We start from the raw sequence: 27,797 nt of genomic DNA on the forward strand, positions 1-27,797 counted from the left end.
TTATGATGAAAAATGGGAAATAGTTGATTGTAAAGAATTTGTCCTTGGTGTGAGAGTGGATACACGTAGACATAGAACTCATATAGTCAGGTTCCTGTAACAGACAAGTTCATGTATGTACCCATTTTAGGTACACTACATCCATTTTCAGAAACAGTGAGACAAGAGAGTGCTTCTTACAAGAGAAACACTGTTAAAAGGGGACATACAAAGACATTAATGATGGGGTTTATTTCCAAAACCATCCTCTTTCTTCACAACAGAGACATGCTCTACAAATGTTACTTTATTAGGAGGATTTAGAAATGGCTAATGCATTGGGTTCTAAGAAGGGGATCCACAAACTTGGTTGTGTTTATTTTCCTTTAAAAAACCTCCCAGCCAAGGTGAACTCTGTGCTAATGAACAGACATCTTGCAGCTCTTTTCTACACCCAGGATTTAAAGACGTACGGTTTTGAAGAAATATTAAAGCCTCTTAATGACGATTTGAACATTTTAGAAACTGAAGGAATCAACTCCCATTTATTGATGAACCAGTGTTTGGCTCTGTAATTCAAGTCACGGCAGATAATCTTGCTTTGAATAGTTTGCTCGGCTTTGTTGAATCTTTCAGTGCAACATACTTTTGTAGCTTCTGTCTGACAAATGAGGAAGAAATTCCGTGTGTTTGTTCTGAGGATGATCCAGGACTTAGTCTGCGCTCCAGAGAGCTTCATATTGAACGTTGTAATGCACTAAGTGAAGATCCTGCTCTACCTTTTGTTTATGGGGTTAAACCCTTGTGTGCTTGGTTCATGACAGGATTTTCAGTGCACTGGTCATTTTGCAGTTGATATAATGCAGGATTTGTTGGAGGGTGTCGTACAGTATGAGTTTAAGCTGTTTTGTTCAGTAGCTGCTTAAAAATGTTACATCTCTATGAACACGTTGTCAGATCGGATACAGAGTTTTAATTATGAATATATGGAACGTAAAACAAACCGAGTCACTTCAAGATTGAGGACAACAGCAATCTGGCCAGAATATGAGTTTAAATAAATGAACCAGTTATTATTAACTTAAATGTGATCATAAATCTTAGTTTCCCTTCACTTCATAGTGGAAGCGGTAGAGAGTCAGAGTCAGTGCGTCGTTATCCAGTCCATTCCACTTGTTCATATAGAACACGCCCACATCACTGAAGCCCAGTCCACGTTTTCCCTGCAACCTAGGTTGCACTCGGTACCTGGGTACCTGCAGTGTGTGTACCGGGAGCGGAGCACACAGAACCGACTAGAGCAGCATTAGGAGAAGAACGTGACGTGATGGATATACGGAATTGTTTCAAGAGAGTAAGTATTCATCACTGCTGATAGTAACAATAAGTTAGCTGCAGCCCCCCAGCTAACAGCAGAACGTCCCACGTCATTGCCAAATGCTACCTGTTTGACAAAAAAAACCTGGCTTGCACACTCTGTAGCTGAGAGCCCCCTGTACAGGAGGCAGCATGAGATGCATGCTGTATATCTCTGTGCACGTCTTACCTTTGTTGTTTTGCAGTCAAAAGTTACATTTCAGCTCAAAAAGGACTCTGCTACAGTAGCTAGCTAGTTAGTCCGACATGCAATGTGAAGGTCCTGGTTGTTTGTAGAGTTAGGTGTGCACTCTTCATATTATCTTTGGGGTGACTTCCTTCTGGAGCATCAGATGCACACCGTGAACCAGCTCATTCACATATGATTATGTGGATAATAATAACAATGACAATAATAATGATGATGATAATACGGTAATAATAATAATAATAATAATAATAATACACTAATAATAATCAAACCTGTAAGAGTCAGGGCAGAGGAACAGAGAGAGTGAGAGGGGAGAAACCTCTACTGGAAAGGTGAGTCATTTGTGATGCAGGCAGTCTTGGAATTTTATGGGGTGACTTCCTTTTATGGGGTGACTTCCTTTTATGGGGTGACTTCCTTCTGGATTATCAGCTGTGTTTCTCACTTTACGCATGGATGCACACAGTGAAACAAGAGCTGAGCACATTCACGTATGATTGTCATCAGTGGATCAGTGGAATGTTTGATTACATTTTTGTATTCAGCATAAAATATTATGCAGGACTACTTTTATAGAATAAATATGTTTAATAAGTAATTCTGTGGTTTATTTTTTCACCTTTCAGAAGAATCCAGATAGTCTCACTCGTATTATTGATGTTTATTTCATGGATATAGAATTTTGGTTAAAAGTTACAGAATCGAATCGTTAATAAAAAAAATAAACATTTCTACTGAATCGTTAATGGAATCGCTGTGAAGCCAAAGATTCTCCCCCCTTATGGAACCCATCCATGAAGCTCTCTACTGTTCTTGAGCTAATCTGAAGGCCACATGAAGTTTGGAGGTCTGTAGTGATTGACTCTGCAGAAAGTTGGTGACCTCTGTGACCTCTGTGCCTCAGCATCGATGACCCCGCTCCGTCATTTTACGTGGCATCATCAAGTGATGATCCTTGAACCTTTTGTGCTGCTACATTGTCTTGCTACCGTTCTAGACTTGAAGAAGGTCTCTGAGGGGAAGCTGCCTTTAGAAGAAGGACTTTTGCTCAGATCTGAGTGTGCGGATGCTTTTTTTCTGCTACTTCCATTTATTATTATTATTATTAATATTATTATTACTATTATTATTATTATGATAACCAACATGACGGCCTCATTCTGAACGTTCCTCTGCATGAAAACCAACAGAACCAGAACCAGAAGAACAATATGTGTGTTCTTGTCAGGATTGAACTCAGCTTCTTCTCCAGCAGCTTTGTATGACACCCTGGAATGAAGACGAGGAGGAAGCACTTTGTTCACGCTGCTTTATTCATCATGGAAAGCTTCAGTGTGTCCACAGATCTCATCAGTGAAGTCTGTTAAAGGATCAATGATTTCATCACACAATCACTTTCTACGTGGGATTCTAGATTTCTTTACTAACGTAGAGAAAGAAAACAAAGCAGCTGGGATTAAGGAGGTCTGCTGGTTTCCACCAAAGAGCCACGCAGAGGAGGAGAACATAGAAGTACATCGCTAAGCAGAGGAGGAGGGGGAGAGGAGGAGAGGAGGAGGAGTGGAGGAGGAGAGGAGGAGGACATAGAAGTACATCGCTAAGCAGAGGAGGAGGGGGAGAGGAGGAGAGGAGGAGAGGAGGAGAACATAGAAGTACATCGCTAAGCAGAGGAGGAGGGGGAGAGGAGGAGGAGAACATAGAAGTACATCGCTAAGCAGAGGAGGAGGGGGAGAGGAGGAGAGGAGGGGTGGTGGTGAGGAGGAGAACATAGAAGTACATCGCTAAGCAGAGGAGGAGGGGGAGAGGAGGAGAGGAGGAGAACATAGAAGTACATCGCTAAGCAGAGGAGGAGGGGGAGAGGAGGAGAGGAGGAGAACATAGAAGTACATCACTAAGCAGAGGAGGAGGGGGAGAGGAGGAGAGGAGGGGTGGAGGGGAGAGGGGGAGAGGAGGAAAGGAGGGGGAGAGGAGGAGAGGAGGGTGAGAGGAGGAGGAGGAGGAGGAGGGGGAGGAGGTGAGAGGGGGAGGGTGGAGGGGAGAGGAGGAGAGGAGGAGGAGAACATAGAAGTACATCACTAAGCAGAGGAGGAGGGGGAGAGGAGGAGAGGAGGGGGAGAGGGGGAGAGGAGGAGAGGAGGAGAGGAGGAGGATAACATAGAAGTACATCACTAAGCAGAGGAGGAGAGGAGGAGAGGAGGAGAGGAGGAGAGGAGGGTGGAGGTGGGAGGAGGAGGGGGAGGAGGAGAAAGGGGAGAGGAGGAGGATGTGAAAGGTGGAGGAGGAGGATGAAGAGGAGGAGGGGTGAGAGGGGGAGAGGAGGAGAGGAGGAGAGGAGGAGGAGGAGGAGAACATAGAAGTACATCACTAAGCAGAGGAGGAGGGGGAGAGGAGGAGAGGAGGGGTGGAGGGGAGAGGGGGAGAGGGGGAGAGGAGGAGGAGGAGGTGAGAGGGGGAGAGGAGGAGAGGAGGGGTGGAGGTGAGAGGGGGAGAGGAGGAGAGGAGGAGGTGAGAGGGGGAGAGGAGGGGTGGAGGTGAGAGGGGGAGTGGAGGAGAGGAGGTGAGAGGGGGAGAGGAGGAGAGGAGGAAAGGAGGGGGAGAGGAGGAGAGGAGGAGAGGAGGAGGAAGGTGAAGTCATTCAGCTCTTAAATGACTTCTGTCTAGTTGAGTTTACAGATCTCACCACTACTTCCATCACCATAAACACGAAGTCCAGCATAGAGGGTCTCAGTGAACGTGGTCTGGACTCTGTGGAGGAGAGTCATGGTCTCAGAGACGCTGTAGAAGGACAGAATACCTGCTCTGTGATCCAGGAACACTCCTACTCTGGAGGACCGAGGACCTGAGACGGGAGTTTTAACATCGTTGTACCAGAAGTTATAACTGTTATTGTTACAATATAAAGACCAGGATTTATCATTGTATCCAAACGCACATGGTTTCCCTCCTCCTGCTCTGCTGATACTCTTGTATGCGACTGCTACACCAACTCGACCAACTTCACCTCCTCTCCACTCCACCTCCCAGTAACAACGTCCAGTCACACTTTCTCTACTCAGGACCTGATAACAATCAGTGAATCTGTCTGGGTGACTAGAATAAGGCTGGTTTTGACTCCATGTTGCTTTTCTGTTCCCCTCAGATAATAACAGACGTCTGTATGCTGTGTTTGGATCCAGTGTGATTTCACATGAATATTTCAAGAATCCAGCTCTGGTCTTGGGTTCTGGTGGTGGCAGTAAAACATCCACTTCAGTCCCTGCCAGTGAGACGTTTGTCCATCTGTGTGTCAGAACTTCCTGTAGTCCATCTCTGACTTCTGACAGCGCCGCCGTCACGTCCTCAAAGTAGCGGCGAAGAGGACGGGCGTTGATGCTGGATGAGTGTGTGGACTCACTGAGTGGTGACAGTGACGGGTAGTCGTGTAGAAACTGGTTGTGATCCTCTGTGTGTGAGAGCTTCTCCAGCTCAGCGTCTCTCCTCTTCAGCTCACTGATCTCCTGCTGCAGCTTCTCCTGAAGCTCTCCGACTCGACTCACTTCCCTTTCCTGCTGGGATCTGACCTGCTGCTTCACGTCAGAGCGTCTTCTCTCCATGAGACGGATCAGCTCCGTGAACATCTCCTCACTGTCCTCCACTGCTTTATCAGCAGAGTGGTTGATGGCCTCCACCTCCTGGTGGAGCAGCTTCACATCTTTGTCTCTGTCCTGGATTCTCTGCTGGATGTTTAGTCGACTCCCCTCCAGCTCTCTCTGCCTCTCGGTCCTTTCTGCTGCAGCTGAGACTGTGTCGTGGCCTTTATGTTCCTCCACAGAGCAGAGATAACAGATAGACTGCTGATCAGTACGGCAGAACATCTTCATCACCTCATCATGACGAGAGCACACGTTCTCCTGGAGCTTGTTGGAGGGCTCCACCAGCCGGTGTTTCTTAAATGCTGCTGATTCATGATGAGGCTGGAGGTGTTTCTCACAGAAAGAGGCCAGACACACCAGACAGGACTTGAGGGCTTTCAGTTTCCTCCCAGTGCAGAAATCACAGGCCACATCTTCAGGTCCAGCATAGCAGAGACCAGCAGGAGCAGCTAGGAGTCCAGTCCTCTTCCGCTCCTCCATCAGATCTGCCAACATGGTGTTTTTCTGCAGGACAGGCCTCGGTATGAAGGTCTGCCTACACTGAGGGCAGCTGTGGATCTCCTTCTCATCCCAGAAGCTTCCAATACACTTCATGCAGTAGTTGTGTCCACAGTGAAGAGCCACCGGATCCTTCAGTAGATCCAGACAGATGGAACAAGACAAGGTCTCCCGGTCCAGCTGAACTCCTTTCTGCGCCATTTCACCTCTCAGCGACGACGACTGTCTGAGTTTCACTTTCCTCACATGGTCTAAAGGGGAGGAACAAGGAAGTGTGTGTGTGTGTGTGTGTGTGTGTGTGTGTGTGTGTGTGTGTGTGTGTGTGTGTGTGTGTGAGCAGAGAGAGGAGGGAGGCGTTCTCAAGCTGGGGTTCATTCCAGGAAGAGGAGCGGCACATTGACTTTGTTTCCTCACTTCTAACAGAGCCTTCAAACTCAACTCAAACTTTATTTATAAAGCGTGTTTAAAACACCCAACAGTTGACAAGTGCTGTTCTGGACAATAAATAAAACAGTAGACATCATGCAATAATATAAGACAGAACACATAAACATACAATAAAAGGATGTCTTGCTCAGTTTGAATCAAAAGCCAGAGAGAAAAGCTGAGTCTTCAATGAGGACATAAAAACCTCCAGGGTCTGGGCAGATCTAATGTCCCGAGGCTGATCCAGAGCCTTGGTGCAGCCCCCACAAAGGCTTGGTCCCCCCTGGATTTGAGTCTGGTCCTGGGGACATCATTAGACCTGCCGACTTCATTAAACATACTGTCCTGCTAGAGCTCTTCGCTCTCAGAATAAAGGCTTACTTGTAGTTCCTAAAGTCTCCAAAAGTAGAACAGGGGCCAGAGCTTTCAGTCATGATGTTCCTCTTCTGTGGAACCGTCTTCTGGTTCTGGTTCGGGAGGCAGACACTGTTCCCACATTTAAGAGTAGGCTTAAAACCTTTCTCTTTGACACCGCTTATAGTTGGGGCTGGTTCAGGTTTGCATTGGACCAGCTCTTAGTTATGCTGCTATAGGCCTAGACTGCTGGGGGATTATAGTGGCACACTGAGCCTCTCTCTCTCTCTCTCTCTCTCTCTCTCTCACTCTCTCTCTCTCTCTCTCTCTCTATGTTCCCCCTGAGTCCTTGTGCTTTCTTGCCTAGCACGTCTCCCCAGGCCTGGACTGGGACAAAAATTCGGCCCTGGACTTTTTGGTCCAGACTGGCCCACCACAATCCGCCACAGATACTGTGCCAACTCGGCCCGTTGATGTACTGTACATATAATCACACAAGCCCTTAATAACACTACTATACTGAATAATATCCCTTTATATTCTGGAGCCTTGAATAACATAAATGATGACTACACAGTATGTTGCTCATTTGCTCTTAAGAAGGATACTGGAGAAAGGATTTAAGATTCAAGAGTGTTGTTTATTTAACTCACTCATGGCATTGGCAGGCTGATAGCAAGGTGGTCAAACCACACCACATGGCAACATGTGAGTTTTAAGCTTGTAGATCTGCAAATGTGTGGCATGCTTTGATGAAAATATAAAATAGTGGTTAATAAAAGCAACTATTAATCAGGTTAGTAGGGGTCTGGAAAATGGGTGGGACTACTGGGCCTCTGTAGCCTATCATAGGGCCACTGGGCCAGGTATTCTTTAGACAGACAAGCCACTGGGCCTCTAATGTGTCTGTGGGCTGCAGCTGAGCTCTGTGGGCCGGTGCATGTCTCTCTCCCTGGGCTGCAGCAAAAAAAAAAGAGAAAAAAAAAGGCAGCCACTGTCGGCCCATTATTGACCGGCCCACCGGGAAAACTCCCGGTACTCCCTATGGCCAATCCTCCCCTGGGTCTCCATGCTGTGGTCTTGTTTGACTCTTACCGCCAGTATTTTTAATTAAAGTAATTGACTAAAATCGGTGGCTGCACGGTGGTGTAGTGGGTAGCACTCTTGCCTCGCAGCAAAAGGGTCCCGGGTTCGATTCCCAGGTCGGCCCTGGCTCCTTCTGTGTGGAGTTTGCATGTTCTCCCCGTGTAAGCGTGGGTTCTCTCCGGGTTCTCCGGCTTCCTCCCACAGTCCAAAGACCTGCAGGATGGGAATCGGCATCTCTACTGCAAGTTATACTAAATAATACTGCTCTACACTCTCTTGACATCAGGCCGTTCTGAAAAAGGGGCAGAATTTCATGATCTTGTCAACTGAGGAATTAGGTGATTTTACCAGCTGGCAGCAACACGTGGAGACCATTTAGGCAAAAAACTCATTTTTGCCAAAAAGTGACTAAGGCAATTATTTTAACAAGGTGACAATGTGATGTGTGCAAGAAACTGATTTCCACTGTGGTCTCCTGGCTGCAAAAAAGGTAGAGGAAGGAGAAGGAAATGATCTGACGGCTCTATACAGTGCATCACCTCATCTGGATAGATATGTAGTAAAATATTTTGAAATAACATATACGAGTTGCTAGCTGTATTCCTTCTTAAACATAAATGAAATGAAATGGTTCTGGACCTGTTACCCCCGCGACCCTATCCAGGATAAGCGGTTGAAGAGGGAGGAAGAAGGTTCTCTGACTGTCAGGATGAAGATTTTAAATGGCCCCTGCTATAAAATACAGACGTTTCAACCTTGATCAGGCCAAACCATACTACATAGACATGATGTTGCTGATGGAGAAAAATGTATGTCAACTTGGTAAAAATGATAATTATGATTGTGAATAGGTCAGTCATCAATATCTTAAACACATTTGGCCAGTAAATACCCCTGAAAAGATGTACTTCTGATTTTATCCAAGTTGGACCTGAAAGGGGTGTGAGAAACTCCATCTCAAAGGGGCTGGCTTGGAGCAAGATGGAAGATTTACAACAATGGACAACAATGAAAATATCATTGGAAAGGTCTTGGCCTAGAGAGTGACATATATCAGTATGAGAACTGTGTGAGGTTCCTGCTTCTCAGGAGTGACCTTTGAACCTTGAAAATGAGACACTTATGAATGCTTACAGGACGGGAACGAAATGTGTTACAAACATGGGGTCAACAGTATTGGAAAGGTCTTGACCTCTACTACCATAACAGAGGGTAATCCAACAGGGGGCGCAACTGTATGGGTCAAAACCCAGAAAAAACAAGATTTAAACCTCTTAATTATAATAAAAATCAGATTTGACCATAAATATGTGTTTTCCACTACCAAAAACATCTGGAGAGCCTCCAAGCTTCCTTGTAATCTCGTCACATAATAGGGAAAACACTTTAAAACTACATTAAAAATGGCGCACCACACACACACACATAGCAACCACGTGACCAGACTGTCGTTCTTCAAGCATTCTTCCGGGTTAGGTTAGGTTTCTAAACGTAGGGTTTAGAAATTATCTATCCACTTATTTTTTAGCATAAAAAGTCAAACCACGTCAAATGTGTTTATATTTTGAGAAAGCCTTTGTAAATAAATACATTAACACAAACATTTAATCGCGCTATTTTAGCACTTATTCTTGTCGCTCCGGTTCGCAGACTAACAGGGGTACGTTCAAAGACAGAACTGTTCGATCAACGTTTGAAAAAAGAACTTCTGGGGTTCGTAATTTGGATCTATTGTTGTTGTTCTGGTGTAATAATGTGGTTTAAAGTTTGTTTACATATAATGTGGCTATCGAGACTGTGCCCCACACGTCAATCAGATTGATTATTAGTGAAGCTAAAGCTAGCTAACAACGTTAGCTAACGTTGCTGCTTGTGAACATACTTCAAGAGAGCGATGTGCTTCTCTGTGTAGTTTGGACAGATTTAGTGGCCATCATGTAGCCTATGAGCTTTATTTCCATTTTTAATGTGCAAATAAACTCAAACTTTAGATGCTTTTATATCAAACAGGTGGGTTTCAAAAAAGACACAGTTGTGGATTAAATGTACATGTATTTATTCCAGATGTTAAAGTTCTCCTCCAGACAGATTAAAGAATGACACTGTAAACCAGGGGTCACCGACCTTATTGACCCTGAGAGATACTTCCTGGGTCGTGAATCTGACAAAGGGCGACCAGTTTGAAACACTTATGAAATAACACATTTGCTTTGACCTCAGAACCAGCATAGGTCAGAGTTCACCTACATTCACTAAACTTATATTTAAGTTATAATAAACTTGTTTTTAATGCTTTTTTAAAAAACATTGTCATTTTCAAATCTATATAAATGCAAGTCTGATTAAAGAAGAATAGCAAAAGAATAAAAATAACATTTTTGAACAGGCACCTGTTGACAAAATGAAGCTTGAAGTCTGAAGACAAGTTAACATGAAGGAAAGGCTAGCTAATGAATGTAGCCGCCAAGGCGCTGATTAGTTTGGATGTCAAAAGCTTTGATAGGCATGGCTTTCCATGGCTTCAATATACAACATATATTTACAACATAGATAATAACATCTACAAGAAATCTACATTTTTTTCCTCCGCCGTGGGATTTTTACAAAACAAGAGTCTTGTAAACCACCCCACCCCTCCCTCTCCTCCCAACTAGATTTCTTCATCAGAATCTTCACTACTGCTGTCCTCTTCACTTTCCACGTCTTCCTCCATTGTGAAGAAACCGGGCTCTGTGTTGACAGTGGCGTAGGTGCCTGTGACTGCACTCAGTTTGTTTTGGAGAAAGTCTTTTCTCTGTAAAAGACAGGCGTGCGGTCCCCTGTATCCGGCCTCGGTCATATCCCAAGGAGTGGCTTGAGGGAAAAGTGAAAAGGAATGAGATTTAAAATTAGGCAGATACATTTGGAAATGTAATGCAGTTTGAATGCCCAACTCTGAGGCTGTGTTTTTGTCTACTCAAAAGGAAAATAAAAAAAATGTCAGTCATTGGGAATGCTCCTCTTTTAATAAATAAATAAATAGAATATTTGTAGAACATACTGTGGTTCCTGATGTTGTCCTCAGTGTGATGAAGGAGGTTCTCCAGATTATCTAATGCCTTTCTCAGGCACTGATAATGCTGGGTCATCTCCTTCACAATTATGAGCTTCTCCTCTTCCATACGCCCGACCAGCATGACTTGGTCGAAAAGTCGCCTCTTCGAACGGAGGCTCACCACTATTTTAGAATAGAGAACAGATGTGACAGAATCAAAACATTTGAGCATGTTCCATGTTCATGTGCCCATTGGTTAATAAAAGAATGGGTCAGTTTTTCCTCATACCTACTGTTGCTGACTATTGTTCTCTATTTGACTGATCTCTATCACTTAATCAAGCCTTTTCTAACATTCCATACTACAAAATAAGCAATAAAAGTATGTATGATTCGTACTGATATCATATTGGATTGATATCGGTATCGGCCAATATGTTTTCATGTATGGACTTTGTCAGTGTATTTTAAACCAATATTCACAGCTCAATATCAAAATGATGACTTTGCTTACCATCTCCTTGCACTTCCCAAGGCAGAACCACATTATCAGACAGGCTGCATGCTGCTTCTATGTCAGTTGTGTCTTGACCAGCAGCAACAGTGTTGAACTGGATTATCTTCTCTCTTAGTTTTTTCTTGAGCTCACCCAGTCTCCTCCGTTTCCGTTGCCTTGTTTGATTGCTGTCTGTTAGTTTAAAAAAAGTATTATTAGTAAGAATAACAAAGAAGCATTAGTTGTTGAGTGATGCAATACTAAATACCATTTTGTCGATAGAGATCATGCTTCTTCCTTCTGAGGGAATAGATGATCTCATCTATTTCTCTCTGGAGCTCTTCCTGGCTACTATGAGCACCATGATTCTCTTGAAAAATAGAAACAGGCAGAGTTTGAAAACCAAATGAAGCCAAATGAATGACAGTACCAAACTGACTTGTCAGCGACAATGTTGCTTACCAGTGGCTGCCCACTGCTTCACATCCTCCACCCACTGTTCTGTGTCATCCAGTGTGATGTTGAGGTCTTCCTGGAGATGCTGAAGATTTGCAGCTTCCAACTCTGCTCTCTGTGTAGTCTATTTAGAATGTTTTCAGCAGAAAAATACAATGTCAGAAGAATGTTCACTCAATTATCTGCTGCTAAATGCTTAATACTTTGCATTCTACATGTCAAAGTATCCTTGGGAAAGATACTGAATCCCATATTGCTGTCTATGTGAATTATATTCTGATGAGGAGCTGGCACATTGTACAGTAGTTTCAGTCACCAGTGTATTCACGTGTATGAATGTGTGTGACAATGAGATGAATGTGGACATACTTTGTAAAGCTTTGGAATGGTCACAAACACTAGAAAGCTGTGCTATATAAATACATTCCATTTACCATCCATTTAACCATTCAATGACAAATGTAAATGTTAAAAAAGTGTAGACTTCTTACTTTGACAAATCGCTTTGCCAGTGTCTTGTGGAGACTCTCCACCTTCCTGCTGTTCCATTCCATTGCAAGCATTGTTATCATATCAGCTCTGCCTGTATAAAACAAAACAGAGAATATGCACATTCAAATCAATGTTATTATCTGGTGTCGTTTCAAAGCATGCCACTTCATTTTTTTGAACCAACCTGACTTGGTCATGTATTTTGTGGTCAGAGCTGCCATTGAGAGAAAACTGTTGACCTGCTCCACCTCCTCACCAACAGTATTTCCTGCACCATCCTGGTTTCTGCCACTCCACTTCACCTGCTCCAAAAGAAACAAACATATACACAAATATATGCACTGCTTATAAAATACCTGTATTTACTTGCTCTCTTGCTTACACCAAAGTGTCCGGGCATGTTTTTGTACTTGTTTCCTCACCAGTTGTAACTGTTAGGCCAGAGATATACTTCCTTTTTAAGCATGTGTGTCCTTAACAACATCTTTATTTCTGAGGAGCTGCAAAAGAACTGTCCAAAATGACACTATGCAAAAAAAGGTAGCTATGGTGAATACTAGTTAAAAGCAAGTATATCTCTGGCCTTACAGGAACTTTGACAAGCCCGTAACATGATTACAACATATTAAGTGATTTCACTAATGTGGTCAATCTTCTTATGACACAAACTCTTAACTTGCACACTGTACCTCACATTTGCCAGTGTGAGCCTTGGCATGCATTACAGAGAGGAAAGGCCTCATGGCTGTAAGTATTTGGAGCTCAGGCAACTTCACTGCCATCTTCTCCAAATATGGCCAATACCTGTAGAGAAAACCACTTAGTGCTTAGGTTGCATACTGCCATGATTATAGGGAGATAAATCAGAGGTAGTAACCAGTAAAATCTCTGTTACCAACCGAAGAACAACATGTATCAAAAACAATGCTAGAGATAATAATGCCTTATATCTGGTGGACATGGAGGTTGTACCACATAAGCTATATTAACTTTCTACAGCCATAAAAAAGGCATGATTCTAGGCCTGTTGTGGCAATCTACAAGGAATTAATACAGTGCAAAATACCAGTGAAAACTTCATTTATGACTTGGAAAGGGTTAAGATTACCTGCAAGTGAGGTCCATACAAAAGAACGTTATGTTTGCAGCTTCAGCAAGCTCTTTCTGCAGGAACAATGGGTAGGCATAGATTTCACCACGGTAGTGGTTTAAGCCTTGAAGCAGAATGCCATGTCTGCAAACGGCAATTTCCAGGCCCTCCTCGTCCACCTTGGCCCTGGACTTTCGTGAGGTTTCTCGCCCTGCTGTAAAAGTTGCCGGCCCACAGACGTCATGACCAGTCCTCTGAAAGGAGACACAATCTGTTATATGTAGCCCAGAGACAAGTTAAAAAAAGAAAAAGAAGTGGTAGGAGGTTGGATAAAACCTTACAATCGTCATTTGGCTTCTAATATGATCCACAAAGGCAGACACTTTGGCATCTTCAGCGATGAACAGGCCATCAAAGAGAGGTGGTTCATCTGTCCTGTTAAATCAGAAGAATTTCCTTGTTTTATTACAGCCTTTATGTCACCTGTCGAAATGAATGCTGATATTTCACATTAGCGGAGTAGTTAAATATTACTGTGATTTACTGTGGAGGTAAAAATAAATAACATTACTGAAGTTATTGGCCATGGATTAGGGCCATGGAACCGAAACAAAAAGGTATTACTAAGATTAGAAAAATAGTTTGCTGACCCTTTGGACTTTTTGAAGCGGTAGTGCTTTCTGTTACCATCTGCAGATATGGCAAGCATGTCTGGTGTGCATGCAGGGCACTTGAAGGGCTCAACCAGGCACAGACGTGTTTCTTCCAGTGGCAGAAGGCAAATTCGCGATATACCCTGTGAAAGGTATCACCGCAAATACTGCCCGTCTGAAAACAAGGATGGTATTATTTTGGTTAATTCCAAACTTTGCAATTTGGAATTCAAAATTTCAAATAACAAGAGTTCTCACCCGTCCTGTGCGATGGGCCCGATGTTCAAGCATTCTGATAAATGCTTTCTGGGATGTAGCTGGGCTGGCCAACTTCATTTGCTGAAATGATGTAAAAACATCAAATTTAAACAGCATTTGGCAGCTTGCTGTTGCTGGCCAGTATCTGCAACTGATGAAGTCACTGATTCCTGGTGTCCACTTGCAGGAGCAATGTGGGCAACTGACAGCAGGCAACCAGAGGTTGTATGGACCTGAAAAAAAATACATATACCATTTCACATTATAGGTACAAAACAGGACCAAGTGATAATATTGAGCCATTATTGGCTTGTGATGGGATACAAACAGTAGAAGGAAGTGACAAGGTACCATTGATAGTCACCAAGACAGTCTGCTTTCCTGGCATGACGGTGTAATCGTGGTCTCGGCCACAGGAGCACATTTGTGTTGGTGGAGGAATGGGCAGCAGACATACTGGAGTAATGAAAATTTCACAAATTAATACCTATAGTCAAAATATAAAACACTAACAGTTCAAGTTTATGTAGTGCATTTTATCGAAACCTAAAGACAAAAAACAGAAAGCAAAATCTTTTGAACACACTGCAAGATGGCGGCAGGTAGAGCAGGTGCAGTCACAGCTCTGTTAGTATACAGTTTGCTTTTAAACTTTTTAAGTCCTGCAAACAACATTTTGTTAATGAAACCGGTTGACATGAAACAGTTTAGCACCGTCTACGGTAACGCCGACTTTCTAAGTCAACAAACAAACCAAGCCATAGGTAACTTCGGATTTGGGAAACATGTTTTGGCTACAACAATTGTTTACCCATCTCTGTACCTTCGCTTAAAGAAGCACTTTAAACCACCAACTCAACTGCGACAAAGTGACGCTCTTCTTATTACGATTTGTTTGCTGCTATCTGGAGATATTCATCCGTGCCCCGGCCCACTACACAGTGAGCCGGTGAATCAAAACAACATCACAGCGGATGTAACATGCCACACAACTTTATCTCAGGTAAGCACTCTGTGTAGTGACACGCTGCCGTTTGACCAAGTACAACAAACTACCTTTCCTCGTCGCCTCCGCCCGCTGGGCGATGCTGGGAGTGAGGTGCCTGCCCGGAGTATCGGGGCCGGCGTGGCTGGGGTGTGCTCGGCCGGGACCGGTGGTCCGGGACTGTCCGCTCTGGAAGAGAGCCTGCGTTCTGGCGTGCTGACGGGCGGCGACCCGTGTCTGTCGGCGAATACGGAGGCGTCGGTCTCTTTCCCTCTCTCGGTGGTGGGCTCGCTTGCGGAGGGAGCGTCGGCGCCGTGGGGTCTTGCTGCGGCTATGTGGTTGTCTCCAGCGACCGTGGCGAGCGAGGGCAGCACCGAACGCGGAGTTTACCACAACAAACAGCGCTGGTCAACAAATACCGCTCACGGAGTTAACCGTGACTCTCGTACTCATCCAGCTGGAGTCAACCCGGTCTTTAAAAAGCACCGCAAATTAAATATTTTCAAAACTCTAAACCAGTCTAAAGTTATTTGGGACCCACAATCCAAGCCTAGAGGTCTTCTAGGGGGGCATTTGAATATCCGCAGTTTGATCTCTAAAATTGACCAAGTCCATCATATTCTCACAGAGTCAAACTTGGATTTTTTATGTCTGTCAGAAACATGGCTTCATAGCAACTCACCATCTGCTGCAACATGTGTACCAGGCTACAAGCTATTCAGACGCGATAGGTCCTATGGGAAAGGAGGTGGGGTGATGATTTACATTAAAGACATCTATCAGTGTAGTCAAATTAAATGGTCATCTGACAATGATCTGGAATGCATTGGTGTAACTGTAACTCTTTCACCTCAAATGTCCTTTGTCCTTGTTGCTTTGTACCGCCCACCCTCCTCCAACACTGGATTCTATGAACATCTGAAAATCTTGCTAAAAGAATGTGATTCAAGGAAAGAGCTCATACTGATGGGTGATTTCAATATCAACTGGGAAGATAAGAAAAATAGGAAGGCCCTCAAACAAACTACGGACTATTTTGATCTAACGCAATTGGTTAAAGGGCCTACCAGAATAACAACTTCTTCGAAAACCCAGATTGACCTTATCTTTTGTAACAGACCTGAAAGAGTAATTAAGTCATTTAACTTCATTACTGGACTCTCGGACCACAATCTTACCCTAATATCTAGAAAACTCACAAAGAAACGGTTCCAAAGTGGTGGTACACGATTTGAGCAATTCAGGATCCCTAAAAATGAGCTAGATAATTTTAAAAGTGCTGTACATCAAACTAATTGGACTAACTTAATGCCAGGGCTAAATGTGGAAGAAGATTGTAGTATATTCACAAATGAAATTGAGAGCATAGTACATCATTTCACAAAAAAAGTCAAAGGCAAAAAAAATCAAAAGAGGTTGCTACCATGGTTGAATTCTGAAGTACTGAAATTAATGAAGGATAGGGATCTTGCGCTCAAAAGGTCGTTAATGTCAAATCGGGTGAATGACAAACGCATATTTGTTACTTTACGGAATAAGTCCACTAAAGAGATGAGGAAAGCCAAAGCAAATTTCTTTATAAGTATCATTAATGAGGCGAAAGGCAATACAAAATTAATTTGGACCCAGATCCAGAAGCTCATGGGGTCGGATAATCGAAGGCGCAGCAGGCAATTAGAACTAAAAGACAATGGTAACCTGTTGCAAGATCCAGCAGATTTGGCTAAAGTATTCAATGAATACTTTATTGATTCTGTCGCTGAGATTACACAATGTTTCCCTCACACTTGTGTGAATCTCATACCAATTAATATTACTTTGCCCGTTTTTAACATCAATTGCATCACAGACAGTAAGGTTCAAATGCTCGTAAATTCCCTCAAACCCTCCACAACAAAAGATGTTTATGGTATGGACTCAGCCATGCTTAAACATCTTAAAGATGTATTGGCACCCCCCATTACACAGATCATCAATCTGTCAATCTCACAAGGGGTATTCCCAAAGGTTTGGAAGACAGCCGTTGTATCACCTATTTTTAAGTCAGGCGATTCTCAGGCTATTTGTAATTACAGGCCAATCAGCATCTTGCCCGTGGTGTCCAAGGTCGCAGAGAAGTGGGTAGCAGAACAACTCATTTCCCATTTAAACAACAGCCCCTTTTCACTGCATCCCATGCAATTTGGTTTTAGAGCCAATCATTCTACAGACACTGCCAACTGCCTCTTAATTGAAAAGGTTAAGTCTATGATGGACAAGGGAGGTACTGTTGGGGCTGTATTCTTAGACCTTAGAAAAGCTTTTGACACAGTAAATCACAACGTACTCATTTCCAAACTCTCCTCATTCAATTTCTCCAATAACGCCCTCAAGTGGTCAGAATCATATTTAATGAACAGAATCCAGTGTGTGAATGTCAGCAATCAAAAATCTTCTGCGCTGGATACACTAACTGGTGTCCCACAAGGGTCAATACTAGGTCCACTTCTGTTCAGTCTTTATATAAATGACTTGCCCTCTGTGTGCTCTGATGTAGAGATTCAGCTTTATGCTGATGACGCTGTGATTTTTACACATGGCAGCAATAAACTTCAGGCTGCAGCAACACTCACCAATGCATTGAACCGCATCTCAACTTGGCTAATTCAATCATGCCTTCAGCTAAATACATCAAAAACAGTCTGCATGTTTTTTTCCAAAAAGCAATGTAGCACTCCAGAGCCAGCCATAATGCTGTCAGGAGTAAAATTACAAGTTGTCTCTGAGTTCAAGTACCTTGGCCTCCTAATCGACTCTCAACTGTCATTCAAATCTCATGTAAAAAAAGTTGGTCACAGGGTTAAGTTTAACTTATCGAATTTTCGCTTTATTAGAAATTCAATGACAACTGATGCAGCAAAGATTTATATGCATGCCATGATAATGTCACATTTCACATACTGTTTGACCAGCTTCGCACAAGCCAAAAAGACAGCACTTAAACCACTTGAAACACTGTATAAACAAACCCTGAAAGTCCTGGACCGGAAGTCAAACACCTACCACCATTGTCTAATTTTAAGAAAGTATAAACTTCTGAGCTGGGAAAACCTAATAAAGTATGCAAATCTTTGCCTTATTTTTAAAATTTTGCACAACAAAGCCCCCCCACCACTTCAACAGTGTATCACTCAGAGGTCAAATACAAACCGGACAACCAGAGGCTCGTCCCGGGGAGACTGTGTAGTACCCTTAAGAAAAAGTGCCTTTAGCCACTCAGCGTTCTCAGTTACAGCGTCGCAGGAATGGAACTCACTACCATCTCATATTAGAGAAATTAGTTCTTACCGTCCCTTTTCAGGACAGCTGAAAATATGGCTTAATGGTCACCAATTATGTTCACACTAGGACTGCAATTGCTTCTCCTGCCGACTTCTTGGTAAATGCTGTGTCCTGCTTGCTTGTCTCTTGTGTGCTCCTGCCCTGTGCAGGTCATGTTCTAAGTTAATTGTGCTGCATGTTTGTGTTTTTTATGCTGCTGTATATGTTTGTGCTGCATGTTTATGCTTTAGGCTGATGTATGTCTGTGCTGCATGTTTGTGCTTTATGCTGCTATATATGTTTGTTCTGCATGTTTGTGTTCTATGCTGCTGAATGTGTTTTTATTGTAGGTGCATTTGTCCTGCTCTAATCTACTGTTTTGTGCACTTTCGTATAATGTTTAATGTACACTGTGTTTTATTGTCTGCTTATTTTATTGTTGGTTTGCCATTGTCTGTCAATTCATTCTTACTACTATGTTGTTTTTTAATCTTTGTTTATATGCATTTTATTTCTGTAATTTTAGGTTGCCTTTTGAATATCTGGCAGGGGACAACAGACGAAAACTAGCCTCTCAGGCTAACTCTGGCTCACTCACATTTTGAATGTTGATTAGTGTGCAATGTCCCTGAACTAAACCAATAAAATAAAATAAAACACCTTGTTCAACCAGTTCATAATGGCCTCTTTCATCCATTTTCACTGATGATGTGGGAGGAATATGTTTGTAAGAACTCTCTATCATGATTTCTCTGTCATGAAAGATGAGTTTTTTATGAACCATTGAGTCACATTCTGCACAGAGAAACTGAACTCCTGAGGGAACACAGTCCAAGCACCGGACCACAGCATTGGCTGTTTTGCACTGCTGACAGCAATGCTGGGGAACACCTTCTGCAGCCAGCAAGCAACTCAGGAGCTCTGGCACTGCAGCCTTGAATTTTTCAAAGATTAAGGTTGACTTTATTTGAGTTGTCAGATTTAAATATGCATACCAAGATTTGGGACCTCTTGCGGAATTTCATCCATCTGCGAGGCCTCACCTTCTTGCACCTCCATAGTACCAGTGGGTTTAGCTGCAAGCAATAATGTAAGAAACATTACTGCTGACCAACAGCTTCAACTTATAATAATAAATGTAATTGTAATGGACCCATCCTGGTCCCTTGTCCTCCAGGAAACATTGGAGCCTCCAGTCCCCTTCTGTTTCCTTTTCTTTGATGGCTAAAAGTAAAAAAAAAGAAAAAAAAAAAGATATTTGCCTTTACTGAGAAAATTAAGTGCAATAATAGAGAAAAATATATGAAAAATATTACTGTTTTTGCTGCCAATTCATCTGCCAACACTTTCCCCGCCTCCAGCCACTGTCTGAAGGACTCAGATGCCATTTCCAGAGATAAGAAACTGGTTCTTAAAAGAACCGTTGTGTTATGGTTCTTAAAAGAACCGTTGGTTTATTTATATACTATGTATATTAATGTTCAGAAGACCTGAAAAAAAACAACATGAACCAAACGGATGAACTCAGATTAGTCGTGCAACCATGTATTCTATTTGTTGCCACAGAAATTAACATATAGTTAAATTTAATATAAAGTGAATTATCATAATTTTTTTATATTATTGTCGACGTGTGTGTGTGTGTGTGTGTGTGTGTGTGTGGGGGGGGGGGGGGGGGGTCTCTGCTGATGATTGACGGGGGGCGATCGTCCGCGCGGGGGGGGGGGGGCAGTACACATTACAGTAGTATTCTGTGCAAAACGTCAGATAATTTCAACACATGCCAATTGGTCCCGTGAAAAAAAATTAAACCCGGACATTTTCATGAATTTATAAAAAACAAACAAAAAAAACCGGACGGATCGGACTTAAAAAGAGGACAAGTCCGGGAAAAAGAGGACGTCTGGCCACTCTATTGGTCAAATGATGTCTTTAATATGATTCAGACCTGATCTAAAACCGTCAAACTAAACTCAGCTACATATGAATCGCAAGTACTCGATTATATTAATATAAAACATCGGCAAATAAAATTAAATATACAAACCTGTCGCACTCAAACTCTTCCGGCTCTTAGTACGTTGTTTTTGATTGGAGAAGAAGGTCAAAGTTCATCAGTGACGTCTCATCTGAGACACCGGAGTGTCGATATTTACTTGACCGCTAGAGGGCGCGCTATTTTGAAACGTAACATATGGTCGTAATTCGGTGCTTGACACACGACCTATGTGGTCGTTTTCTCGAGGAGGACAGTCTCTGCCTTTGCCATTGCAGCCCCAAGGCTATGGAACAGCCTACCCATTTCAATGAGGTGCTCCTCCTCTGCAGCTGCCTTTAAGGCAAATCTAAAAACCTTTTTGTTTTCCCAGGCCTTTAAATGTCCCTGATGGTCTCAAGTGTGTGTCATTTTTCATTCTGGCTGTCCCAGCCATGGCTATTCTGTATTTTGTACCTTGTTTGTAATTTTGTGTTCACTGAACTGTACAGCACTTTGGTCAACTTTGGTTGTTTTTAAATGTGCTTTATAAATAAATTGATTTGATTTGATTTAAAACTGGTGATGTTAAAAAAATACACAGTAGTGGTCAGACACAGCCAGGTCGACAACAGAGGACACACCGATGGACAGGCCATGGGTTATGACCAGGTCCAGGGTGTGTCCTCTGTTGTGAGTCGGCTGAGCGACGTGCTGCTTAAAATCAAGACAACTTAAAAGATTTTAAAACTCTCTGGATATCGGGGCCGAGGTAACATCAACGTGTAGATTAAAATCACCAGTTATTAAAATCCTGCTATGAGAGGTGTGGATAATTGATAAAAGTTCAGAAAATTCACTGATAAAGAGCTAGAGTGATGGGGTGGTCTGTATATAGTAAGGCAAAGAATTGGAGGACTGCTAAAAGTAAAGGCATGGTGCTCAAATGATGAGTAACTGTTAAAAAACACTCCATTTGAGGTCAATGAGTTATCTATAATCGATGCCGTGCCTCCTCCTCTTCTACCCTCTCTAGTAGAAAATAACAAATTAAAATTTGGTGGGGAAGCCTCGGTGAGAACAGCAGGTACGTCAGTGCCAAGCCATGTCTCAGTTAAAAGAAGACAGTCTAACTTGTTATCTAAAATCACATCATTCATTAAAAAAGTTCTATTTAAAAGAGAGCGAACATTAAAAAGTGCCAAGTTTATGGTGACAGGTGGTTTGTTGACTGGAGTGGTGGATTGTTCTGTGAGTGGTCTGAGATGATGAAAGTTCACAGAGTGGGTGTGGTAGTGTCTGATGTGGTGGTGGTGTGTAATGATTACGGGAATGGGTGAAGTGTTGGTGTGAATATGAGGTCCAAGTCCGGTGTTGTATGTATGGTGATCAGAGGTGGAACTGAAATCATAGGAGCATGGACCTGGGGGACATGTTACAGGTTCCCCCTGTAATTACACAGAACTCTCTTGAAAGAATGTGGTTCAGTTGTTGCACACTTACAAACCTCTGCTTGTTCTCAAAGCACTATCCAAACCATAGTTGGTTCCATGGAGGAAGTTATTAGTGATGTTCAAGGTCGAGCACAAGAAGCAGTTCTCCAAACATTTCCCTCTGAAACTAAGGAGTCAGAAATGTATAAGAAAGTAGAGCACTGTTTAAATCCATTAGACAAGCCCTTTTCCAAATTTAACACGGATGAAGAGCCAAAAATATTATGATGAAAAATGGGAAATAGTTGATTGTAAAGAATTTGTCCTTGGTGTGAGAGTGGATACACGTAGACATAGAACTCATATAGTCAGGTTCCTGTAACAGACAAGTTCATGTATGTACCCATTTTAGGTACACTACATCCATTTTCAGAAACAGTGAGACAAGAGAGTGCTTTTACAAGAGAAACACTGTAAAAAGGGGACATACAAAGACATTAATGATGGGTTTTATTTCCAAAACCATCCTCTTTCTTCACAACAGAGACATGCTCTACAAATGTTACTTTATTAGGAGGATTTAGAAATGGCTAATGCATTGGGTTCTAAGAAGGGGATCCACAAACTTGGTTGTGTTTATTTTCCTTTAAAAAACCTCCCAGCCAAGGTGAACTCTGTGCTAATGAACAGACATCTTGCAGCTCTTTTCTACACCCAGGATTTAAAGACGTACGGTTTTGAAGAAATATTAAAGCCTCTAATTGACGATTTGAACATTTTAGAAACTGAAGGAATCAACTCCCATTTATTGATGAACCAGTGTTTGGCTCTGTAATTCAAGTCACGGCAGATAATCTTGCTTTGAATAGTTTGCTCGGCTTTGTTGAATCTTTCAGTGCAACATACTTTTGTAGCTTCTGTCTGACAAATGAGGAAGAAATTCCGTGTGTTTGTTCTGAGGATGATCCAGGACTTAGTCTGCGCTCCAGAGAGCTTCATATTGAACGTTGTAATGCACTAAGTGAAGATCCTGCTCTACCTTTTGTTTATGGGGTTAAACCCTTGTGTGCTTGGTTCATGACAGGATTTTCAGTGCACTGGTCATTTTGCAGTTGATATAATGCAGGATTTGTTGGAGGGTGTCGTACAGTATGAGTTTAAGCTGTTTTGTTCAGTAGCTGCTTAAAAATGTTACATCTCTATGAACACGTTGTCAGATCGGATACAGAGTTTTAATTATGAATATATGGAACGTAAAACAAACCGAGTCACTTCAAGATTGAGGACAACAGCAATCTGGCCAGAATATGAGTTTAAATAAATAAACCAGTTATTATTAACTTAAATGTGATCATAAATCTTAGTTTCCCTTCACTTCATAGTGGAAGCGGTAGAGAGTCAGAGTCAGTGCGTCGTTATCCAGTCCATTCCACTTGTTCATATAGAACACGCCCACATCACTGAAGCCCAGTCCACGTTTTCCCTGCAACCTAGGTTGCACTCGGTACCTGGGTACCTGCAGTGTGTGTACCGGGAGCGGAGCACACAGAACCGACTAGAGCAGCATTAGGAGAAGAACGTGACGTGATGGATATACGGAATTGTTTCAAGAGAGTAAGTATTCATCACTGCTGATAGTAACAATAAGTTAGCTGCAGCCCCCCAGCTAACAGCAGAAAGTCCCACGTCATTGCCAAATGCTCCCTGTTTGACCAAAAAAACCTGGCTTGCACACTCTGTAGCTGAGAGCCCCCTGTACAGGAGGCAGCATGAGATGCATGCTGTATATCTCTGTGCACGTCTTACCTTTGTTGTTTTGCAGTCAAAAGTTACATTTCAGCTCAAAAAGGACTCTGCTACAGTAGCTAGCTAGTTAGTCCGACATGCAATGTGAAGGTCCTGGTTGTTTGTAGAGTTAGGTGTGCACTCTTCATATTATCTTTGGGGTGACTTCCTTCTGGAGCATCAGATGCACACCGTGAACCAGCTCATTCACATATGATTATGTGGATAATAATAATAATGACAATAATAATGATGATGATAATACGGTAATAATAATAATAATAATAATAATAATACACTAATAATAATCAAACCTGTAAGAGTCAGGGCAGAGGAGCAGAGAGAGTGAGAGGGGAGAAACCTCTACTGGAAAGGTGAGTCATTTGTGATGCAGGCAGTCTTGGAATTTTATGGGGTGACTTCCTTTTATGGGGTGACTTCCTTTTATGGGGTGACTTCCTTTTATGGGGTGACTTCCTTCTGGATTATCAGCTGTGTTTCTCACTTTACGCATGGATGCACACAGTGAAACAAGAGCTGAGCACATTCACGTATGATTGTCATCAGTGGATCAGTGGAATGTTTGATTACATTTTTGTATTCAGCATAAAATATTATGCAGGACTACTTTTATAGAATAAATATGTTTAATAAGTAATTCTGTGGTTTATTTTTTCACCTTTCAGAAGAATCCAGATAGTCTCACTCGTATTATTGATGTTTATTTCATGGATATAGAATTTTGGTTAAAAGTTACAGAATCGAATCGTTAATAAAAAAAATAAACATTTCTACTGAATCGTTAATGGAATCGCTGTGAAGCCAAAGATTCTCCCCCCTAATGGAACCCATCCATGAAGCTCTCTACTGTTCTTGAGCTAATCTGAAGGCCACATGAAGTTTGGAGGTCTGTAGTGATTGACTCTGCAGAAAGTTGGTGACCTCTGTGACCTCTGTGCCTCAGCATCGATGACCCCGCTCCGTCATTTTACGTGGCATCATCAAGTGATGATCCTTGAACCTTTTGTGCTGCTACATTGTCTTGCTACCGTTCTAGACTTGAAGAAGGTCTCTGAGGGGAAGCTGCCTTTAGAAGAATGACTTTTGCACAGATCTGAGTGTGCGGATGCTTTTTTTCTGCTACTTCCATTTATTATTATTATTATTATTATTATTATTATTATTGTCATCATAACCAACATGATGGCCTCATTCTGAACGTTCCTCTGCATGAAAACCAACAGAACCAGAACCAGAAGAACAATATGTGTGTTCTTGTCAGGATTGAACTCAGCTTCTTCTCCAGCAGCTTTGTATGACACCCTGGAATGAAGACGAGGAGGAAGCACTTTGTTCACGCTGCTTTATTCATCATGGAAAGCTTCAGTGTGTCCACAGATCTCATCAGTGAAGTCTGTTAAAGGATCAATGATTTCATCACACAATCACTTTCTACGTGGGATTCTAGATTTCTTTACTAACGTAGAGAAAGAAAACAAAGCAGCTGGGATTAAGGAGGTCTGCTGGTTTCCACCAAAGAGCCACGCAGAGGAGGAGAACATAGAAGTACATCGCTAAGCAGAGGAGGAGGGGGAGAGGAGGAGAGGAGGAGGGGGAGAGGAGGAAAGGAGGAGGAGGAGGAGGAGGTGAGAGGGGGAGAGTAGGAGAGGAGGAGGGGGAGAGGAGGAAAGGAGGGGAGGGGTGGTGGTGAGAGGGGGAGAGGAGGAGAGGAGGGGGAGAGGAGGAGAGGAGAGGAGGAGGGGGAGAGGAGGAAAGGAGGAGGAGGAGAGGAGGGGGAGAGGAGGAGAGGAGGGGAGGGGTGGTGGTGAGAGGGGGAGAGGAGGAGAGGAGGAGAGGAGGGGGAGAGGAGGAGAGGAGAGGAGGAGGGGGAGAGGAGGAGAGGAGGGGAGGGGTGGTGGTGAGAGGGGGAGAGGAGGAGAGGAGGAGAACATAGAAGTACATCACTAAGCAGAGGAGGAGGAGGAGAGGAGGAGAGGAGGAGAGGGAGAGGAGGAGAGGAGGGGGAGAGGAGGAGAGGAGGAGAACATAGAAGTACATCACTAAGCAGAGGAGGAGGAGGAGAGGAGGAGGGGGAGAGGAGGAGAGGAGGGGGAGAGGAGGATGGGGAGAGGAGCAGGAGAGGAGGAGAGGAGGAGGAGGTGAGAGGGGGAGAGAGGGTGGATGTGAGAGGGGGAGAGGAGGATGGGGAGAGGAGGAGAGGAGGAGGGGGAGAGGAGGAGGGGGAGAGGAGGGGTGGAGAGGAGGGGTGGAGGTGAGCGGGGGAAAGGAGGAGAGGAGGAGGGGGAGAGGAGCAGGAGAGGAGGAGAGGAGGAGGAGGTGAGAGGGGGAGAGGAGGGTGGATGTGAGAGGGGGAGAGGAGGAGGAGGAGGTGAGAGGGGGAGAGGAGGAGAGGAGGGGTGGAGGTGGGAGGGGGAGAGGAGGAGAGGAGGAGGAGGAAGGTGAAGTCATTCAGCTCTTAAATGACTTCTGTCTAGTTGAGTTTACAGATCTCACCACTACTTCCACCATAAGAAACATAAAGTCCAGCATAGAGGGTCTCAGTGAACGTGGTCTGGACTCTGTGGAGGAGAGTCATGGTCTCAGAGACGCTGTAGAAGGACAGAATACCTGCTCTGTGATCCAGGAACACTCCTACTCTGGAGGACTGAGGACCTGAGACGGGAGTTTGAACACCGTTGTACCTGAAGTTATAACTGTTATTGTAAAAATATAAAGACCAGGATTTATCATTGAATCCAAACCCACATGGATCCCCTCCTCCTGCTCTGCTGATACTCTTGTATGCGACTGCTACTTCAACTCCACGTCCTCTCCACTCCACCTCCCAGTAACAACGTCCAGTCATACTTTCTCTACTCAGGACCTGAGACCAATCAGTGAATCTGTCTGGGTGACTAGAATAAGGCTGGTTTTGACTCCATGTTGCTTTTCTGTTCCCCTCAGATAATAACAGACGTCTGTATGCTGTGTTTGGATCCAGTGTGATTTCACATGAATATTTCAAGAATCCAGCTCTGGTCTTGGGTTCTGGTTGTAGCAGTAAAACATCCACTTCAGTCACTGCCAGTGAGACGTTTGTCCATCTGTGTGTCAGAACTTCCTGTAGTCCATCTCTGACTTCTGACAGCGCCGCCGTCACGTCCTCAAAGTAGCGGCGAGGAGGACGGGCGTTGATGCTGGATGAGTGTGTGGACTCACTGAGTGGTGACAGTGACGGGTAGTCGTGTAGAAACTGGTTGTGATCCTCTGTGTGTGAGAGCTTCTCCAGCTCAGCGTCTCTCCTCTTCAGCTCACTGATCTCCTGCTGCAGCTTCTCCTGAAGCTCTCCGACTCGACTCACTTCCCTTTCCTGCTGGGATCTGACCTGCTGCTTCACGTCAGAGCGTCTTCTCTCCATGAGACGGATCAGCTCCGTGAACATCTCCTCACTGTCCTCCACTGCTTTATCAGCAGAGTGGTTGATGGCCTCCACCTCCTGGTGGAGCAGCTTCACATCTTTGTCTCTGTCCTGGATTCTCTGCTGGATGTTTAGTCGACTCCCCTCCAGCTCTCTCTGCCTCTCGGTCCTTTCTGCTGCAGCTGAGACTGTGTCGTGGCCTTTATGTTCCTCCACAGAGCAGAGATAACAGATAGACTGCTGATCAGTACGGCAGAACATCTTCATCACCTCATCATGACGAGAGCACACGTTCTCCTGGAGCTTGTTGGAGGGCTCCACCAGCCGGTGTTTCTTAAATGCTGCTGATTCATGATGAGGCTGGAGGTGTTTCTCACAGTAAGAGGCCAGACACACCAGACAGGACTTGAGGGCTTTCAGTTTCCTCCCAGTGCAGGAATCACAGGCCACATCTTCAGGTCCAGCATAGCAGAGACCAGCAGGAGCAGCTAGGAGTCCAGTCCTCTTCAGCTCCTCCACCACATCTGCCAACATGGTGTTTTTCAGCAGGACAGGCCTCGGTATGAAGGTCTGCCTACACTGAGGGCAGCTGTGGATCTCCTTCTCATCCCAGAAGCTTCCAATACACTTCATGCAGTAGTTGTGTCCACAGTGAAGAGTCACCGGATCCTTCAGTAGATCCAGACAGATGGAACAAGACAAGGTCTCCCGGTCCAGCTGAACTCCTTTCTGCGCCATTTCACCTCTCAGCGACGACGACTGTCTGAGTTTCACTTTGTGAGAAGTGAAACTGGTCTGAGGTCTGATCTCAACAACATGTGTGTGTGCAGTGAATGTGGCCTGTCAGCTGCTGCACTTCACCGCCATGTTGGTTACACTC

The 27,797-nt window shown here is 43.7% G+C and overlaps 3 protein-coding genes and 1 long non-coding RNA gene across 4 annotated transcripts; all 4 read right to left on the reverse strand.

Annotated features, from left to right (window-relative positions):
* Positions 1-3,873: 3,873 nt before the first annotated feature.
* On the reverse strand, positions 3,874-5,883 carry LOC311030254 (tripartite motif-containing protein 16-like). Its single transcript, XM_084035908.1, has one exon. It carries the CDS (start codon positions 5,875-5,877, stop codon positions 4,204-4,206), a length of 1,674 nt encoding a protein of 557 aa, XP_083892034.1. The 5' UTR covers positions 5,878-5,883; the 3' UTR covers positions 3,874-4,203.
* Positions 5,884-9,581: 3,698 nt separating this feature from the next.
* LOC311030259 (uncharacterized protein) lies at positions 9,582-12,108 on the reverse strand. Its single transcript, XM_084035914.1, has 6 exons — positions 12,020-12,108; positions 11,535-11,652; positions 11,341-11,442; positions 11,091-11,264; positions 10,583-10,759; positions 9,582-10,395 (listed from the first exon to the last, which is right to left on the reverse strand). The coding sequence occupies exons 1-6, from the start codon at positions 12,098-12,100 to the stop codon at positions 10,193-10,195; spliced, it is 855 nt and encodes a 284-aa protein (XP_083892040.1). The 5' UTR covers positions 12,101-12,108; the 3' UTR covers positions 9,582-10,192.
* A 136-nt stretch (positions 12,109-12,244) lies between these two features.
* LOC311030265 lies at positions 12,245-13,573 on the reverse strand. Its single transcript, XR_014598956.1, has 4 exons — positions 13,452-13,573; positions 13,129-13,364; positions 12,710-12,824; positions 12,245-12,322 (listed from the first exon to the last, which is right to left on the reverse strand). It is a non-coding gene; the product is annotated as an uncharacterized lncRNA (long non-coding RNA).
* Positions 13,574-25,851: 12,278 nt separating this feature from the next.
* On the reverse strand, positions 25,852-27,789 carry LOC311030247 (tripartite motif-containing protein 16-like). The gene has a single exon (XM_084035902.1). It carries the CDS (start codon positions 27,653-27,655, stop codon positions 25,991-25,993), a length of 1,665 nt encoding a protein of 554 aa, XP_083892028.1. The 5' UTR covers positions 27,656-27,789; the 3' UTR covers positions 25,852-25,990.
* Positions 27,790-27,797: the final 8 nt, after the last annotated feature.

Source organism: Eutrigla gurnardus (assembly GCF_963514095.1).
Source record: "Eutrigla gurnardus genome assembly, chromosome: 19".
NCBI lineage: Eukaryota > Metazoa > Chordata > Actinopteri > Perciformes > Triglidae > Eutrigla > Eutrigla gurnardus.